The sequence below is a fragment of the Oncorhynchus clarkii genome, unplaced genomic scaffold, assembly GCF_045791955.1.
Source record: "Oncorhynchus clarkii lewisi isolate Uvic-CL-2024 unplaced genomic scaffold, UVic_Ocla_1.0 unplaced_contig_4860_pilon_pilon, whole genome shotgun sequence".
In the NCBI taxonomy this organism is placed as follows: Eukaryota; Metazoa; Chordata; class Actinopteri; order Salmoniformes; family Salmonidae; genus Oncorhynchus; species Oncorhynchus clarkii.
Window position 1 is genome coordinate 24,674 of NW_027259211.1, and position 5,748 is coordinate 30,421.

Below are 5,748 nucleotides of genomic sequence, written 5' to 3' on the forward strand. Positions count from 1 at the left end.
TTTTGCAGTGATTTGTTAGCTTGGTTTATTTTAATTCTCTGTATATACTGTACAGCATCATTGAATTTGTGAAGGACAACATGGAAAAAGGTCATAAAATATTTGAGTCTGGATATTCATGTTCTTGAGTGACATTCTTTCTGCATTGGTCATTTTTGGTCAAATTATTTGAGGAAAAAAGAATACAGCCCATGCTGTTGTATGTTTAGTTGTATTTTATGGTTTATAGTATAATTATAGAATCAACAAATGTCACAGAAATATAAGAGAGGGTTAACCATGTAAGGGTATGTTGATAGTTAGCATTTATTGCGCCTTTGTGTGACGAGTGAGTGAACTTTTCATTAGATAAGTAATACGTTTTGAGGTTGAGGTTGTTGATTTTATTTCAAATAGTTCATGTTTTGAGTCTTAATCAGCAGCGACCCGTCATTCAGGAGCCCGCATATTTTTTGCAAAAAAATAAATCTGTATATATCTATATTTTTCTTTTGGGGGGGGTTGCCTTTTTTGCATATTTTTGTATTAATACGTGTCACATCAGTTTGCAAACTGTGTAAAAAATGTATATATTTGAGTTAATAAAGTTACGTACAAATAGGAATCTCCAAAATGCATGTGTTTCAGCCTAGCTCAGTGCTTTCTTTGGTGGTGGGGCAGGCCAGCAGAAAATAGGAGCATTTGACCATGATTGGCTCAGAATTGCACCATGATTGGCTCAGTGTTCTGTCACTCATGGGGACACTACATCACCCACCGTTAGTAAGAGTAGACATCAAGAATGTGAGCCATCTGGGTCCTGCCATAGACTTAGATTACAAGTCCCCTTCCAGAAGGCTCAAGGTCATTGGTCACAGATAAAAGGACGTCAAATCAAGTTATATCAACAGTGGCTTGGATTGGACTGATCATGTCAACATCTTACTTTCAAAATCTTAGCTAGCAGTCATCATAAATCAAGTAGACATTCTGTCAAATCCTATTTAATTCTTGTCATATGAAGAGAAATAATGAAGATAAATTATAGATAAAACATATCGGTGCTCATTGGCTATTGGACAAAGATTACATTTGGAAATCCCAAATTCAACAATGTGTCACGCCCTGATCTGGTTCACCTGTTTTTGTGATTGTCTCCACCCACCTCAAGGTGTCACCCGTTTTCCCCATTAGTCCCTGGGTATTTATTCCGATGTTCCCTGTTTGTCTGTTGCCAGTTCGTCTTGTCAACCAGCGTGGTTTTCTTTGCTCCTGCTTTTTTCTAATCGCTGTAACGGCTGTTGGTGTAAGTGAGGACCAAGGTGCAGTGTGGTAAGAGTTCATCATTTTAATGGTAAAACTGAACACTATCAAACAAGCAACAAAAGAACCGAAACAGCTCCGTCAGGTGCAACACACACTAAACAGAAAATAACTACCCACAAACACAGGTGGGAACAGGCTACCTAAGTATGGTTCTCAATCAGAGACAACGATTGACAGCTGCCTCTGATTGGGAACCATACCAGGCCATACACAGAAATACAACACACAGAACAAAACAAGAATGAAAAACATAGAATGCCCACCCCAACTCACGCCCTGACCAAACCAAAATAGAGACGTAAAACAGGAACTAAGGTCAGGATGTGACAATCGCTCTTTTGCTAGTCCTCCCGTTTTTGACCGTTGACTCTGAGCCTGCCTGCCACTCTGTACCTCGTTAGGATATTTTGCCTGTCTGTGACCATTCTCTGGCCTGCCCCTTGGATTATAGTAAATATCAGACTCGAACCATCTGCCTCCTGTGTATGCATCGGTTTCACCCTGTGCCCTTATACAATGAGTCGTTTGGAAGGAATCAGTGGTGCAGTGCAAAGCAACCGATAACATTAGCCTGCTATTCAATGGAGTGGCTGATAAAAAAAAAAAAAATAAAAATCTTATTGAGTTCCCACCATAAATCCAGAGAATGCCAGACTGATGATGAAACCACCGAGCCACATTCATGTTTCAGTGAGCACATCACAAGCCAAGGAGTCCAAAAATGTCTTGTATGCTGCTGCATAAATTGTAATATGCAAGGGAGATGGCTACAGTATACAAAGTAATAAGGTGTTCACCCTAATAATTTGGTCTATTTTCACCTCTTCATTTTGCTTAAGGTTACTGTTCTGACCTGATGGTGCTGCACATGTAGCCTGTAACCTGTTTTTGAGATGTCAATCTAATGTTGTAGGATGTTTCATTGTCTTTATGCCCCTTTATTTATCCTACAGTTCTTACTTGGTGTACAGGGTAAATACTGTAAGTGCAGCCCATTGTTAGGAATTGTTGCTGTACATTTCAAAAGTGCTGAACAGTTATATTGACTATGTCCGTCGTCGCTCGCTCTTTGTCTATTGAAATTATGGAATGCCTCTTATCCATTATCGTTCCCTTATGTCGTAGTTTGTGCATCTCAATTGTCAATAGAAACCACATTTGTTTAGGGAAGTTAGCCATACCAGCTATGTTTTTTTTAAAGGCAGTAAAGCAGGCTGAATTGTTTCGCTGATAGCCAGGTGTAGCAATGGTAAGGATTCAATCCATGGTGCTGAAAAGAGAGCTCTGCTGATGGGACAGCTTTATGTAGGCCCTAATAGTTTGTGTGCCCCACTTGTTGCCATTTATAGTGCCGTTAATGTATTGTGTCTTTGCTGTCATGCATTAAAAAAAAATGCCCCACCAAGATTTACATGCTAAGACTGCCGCTGGTCTTAATGCTTTATTGCAAATTATGTTTTGGCCAGCGTTGTCATGTCTACTCCTGCGCTGGCATCACCGGAATACTAACCACCGGTCCTGGCAACTCATTACGCACACCACTTTTTTTAGGAAAAGTGACTTCTGTTCTCAAGCAATCGAGAAACTAAGTTGCGACAGTATGTTAGAGAACTATGATATTTAAGTCAATGCGTTGATATTGAGTCTCTCTCTCTCCACAGTACTCTGCTCAGCCCAGCATTCAGAACAGCCAGAGACTCGGCAGGTGAAAGGCATCGTGGGAACGTTTTTCTCTTTTCCAGAGAGGGTGTTGACATCTGGCAATTTACTTTATGGAGACCTTGGCAATATTGCACATGTGTACCCTGGTAAACAAAGTAATACCAACCTTGAGAAGAGATATAAAAACCACCTTCACTGGAACAATGTTACTGGAGTCTTCACTTTGTTAGACCTACAAATAGATGATTCTGGGGTTTATACTGTGGAGAATGGAGATGCTGAAGAGAAGATGAGACATACATTTCAGCTGACTGTGTACTGTAAGTGTGTGTGCTGTAAATGACAATCATTACAGCTGCAATCAGCAGTAGAAACAGTACTAAAGTGGTCGCTTTATTGGTTTGGTTAAAAAGCAGAGGGCCTGGAGAAATTTAACCACTCCCAAACTCATAGAGCTATGGATGCAAGGCCTGAACAGCCGTTATATAAAAAGTATAGTTTTAATCATGTTTTGAGACCATAGCTTTTGTTTGCAATTTCTTTGTTTACAAACACTGGTGTAAATCAAGCTCATGTGGCGTTAAGTTGTATTCATCAAGACTCAATGATTCCATATCATTAATTTACATCATTTTTTGGACATATAACTGCTCTTTGCCACTTTAAAGAAATTCCATTTCACTAATTCATATTTCATTTTGCCTTCCAGATGTTCTGTCAAAACCTCAGGTGACTGTTCATGAGAACATCTCCTGTAGTGTTGTGTGTTCTGTGGAGAACGGGAGAGAGGTGACCCTGTCCTGGTACAAAGGAGGGTTGATACTCAACCAGACCAGCAGCCCTGACCACATCACCCTCTCTCTACCTCTCAAGGTGGATAAACAGAACAGAGACTCTTACAGATGTGAGGCTTCCAACCCAGTCAGCAAGGAGACAGCTGTTGTTCCACATTCCTGTATAGAGAGTGATCCCTTCAAGGTGACAGGTAAACACATGTACAGTAGCAATGTTACATTGCAGATATCCAGACAATACCAACTTCTATATGAAACAATAAGTATGGTAGAGCTCATTTTATGAAACGCAATGTTTTAATTAAAATATTGTTTTCTGTCTTTTTACATTAGATGGTGATGAGAGGACGCAAGGTCTTATTGCTGTAATCTGCGTTTTGGTGGCTTCAGGATTTGTTGGACTTGCAATATATCTTACATTGAGATGCATACGCTCACGTGCAGGTATTTAGCCTTTAATGGGGTGAGGTCATTCTCCTTGTCAAAGTCAAAACATCTTGTGCACAACCTTTATTAATTACCATTGATAGTGTTTTATAAATGTAGGAAATGTTTGCCTGAACAACGGATGCAGGTCAAATGAAGTGGTGTATTGTTAAGGGAATTCTTACCTATAATGACTAATTATATATATATTTCAATCAGGCCTGACGAGTCAGAATACTATTATGTTACTGTACATGTGTGAATTTTCTTGATCCCAGTACTGAATATAATGTGATCAAGAGTTTAGAACAATGACGGTCTGTTCCTTGGTATAAATGAAGAACTATATCTCCAGACTAGAATGCTTATCTACACTGGCTGACCTTGGCTCTAGGCGAGGAGGGAAGGCTTGAACTATCTAGCCTTTCTACCAGGGTCAAGAAGAGACGGAACATTTAGAAAACGCTGACGTCATTTTCAGTTTACAACCTGTGGTAAAATGTGTAAGTACTCAGTACTCTCGAGAATAAACTCTGCTGTTTGATTTTGAGACTGGGCTCTGTCTATTATTATAGAATAAGGGTCTTACAAGTCCTTATGAATGGACAGTGTTTAATTTTAATTGGATATTAAAACAACAAACAATTATCTTCCACACTTCCTCTGCTTGGTCAGACAGTTGCATTATCTCAGACCACTTCTCTAAATGTTGAAAAAAGCAGAAGGCACACACACACCCAAGCACAGTCTGACAATTATTTTATAGGTTCTCTGGTGCCAAAACCACTGCTAGTACAGGCACCCATGGTAACATGAGTTCTTAGTGTTTGTAGAACCTGTCTTGGGGATGAGCATGTGTGCATATCTGTTAGTTACTCCCACCCACACTGTATATTTCATTTACTTTATTTGCCTTTATGGATTCACCTGAAAGAAAGCAAGATGACGTTCAGTATGCAGAGAACTCACATTAAACCAGCAGAAAACCAGGTTAGTAATAATTCTACAGGCTGATAAACATAGATGTAATACAGCTGCTTTATCAGCCCTCTTGTCTACAACTGTTGGCTTTATCTCTGTGTCAGTGGGTTAATGTGGTATTGAGTTGCACAGACCACCTGAGTTTGATACCCAGGCTGACGTCACTGCAACCAGTTTTGCCCATTTGAAATGTTTGGGTTACACAATGAGAAGCCACACTGCATATTGTACATACAGTACCAGTCAAACGTTTGGACACACCTACCCATTCAACCGGCCTCACAACTGCAGACCACATGTAACCATACCAACCAGGACCTCCATATCCGGCTTCTACACCTGTGGGGGAGGGGGGGGGGGGGTTTTCTGTCTGTAAAAAAGCCCTTTTGTAGGGAAAAATTAATTCTGATTGTCTGGGCCTGGCTCCCGCTTGCGTGGATCTATGCCCTCCCTGGCCCACCAATTGATGCGCCCTTGCCCAGTCATGTTAAATCCATAGATTAGAGTGTAATTGATTTACTTAGACTGTCCTTTAATGAAATGTAATTCAGTAAAATCTTTGAAGTTGTTGCATTTATAT

At 40.1% G+C, this 5,748-nt stretch overlaps 1 protein-coding gene across 1 annotated transcript; it reads left to right on the forward strand.

Annotated features, from left to right (window-relative positions):
• Nucleotides 1-218: 218 nt before the first annotated feature.
• Nucleotides 219-4,205, forward strand: LOC139399891 (signaling lymphocytic activation molecule-like; the record flags this gene model as incomplete). The annotated part of the gene is made up of 4 exons (XM_071145017.1): nucleotides 219-228; nucleotides 2,967-3,287; nucleotides 3,677-3,952; nucleotides 4,095-4,205. Coding segments are annotated over exons 1-4 (718 nt in total), but the record flags the coding sequence as incomplete, so codon positions are not given.
• Between the last annotated feature and the right edge of the window lie 1,543 nt (nucleotides 4,206-5,748).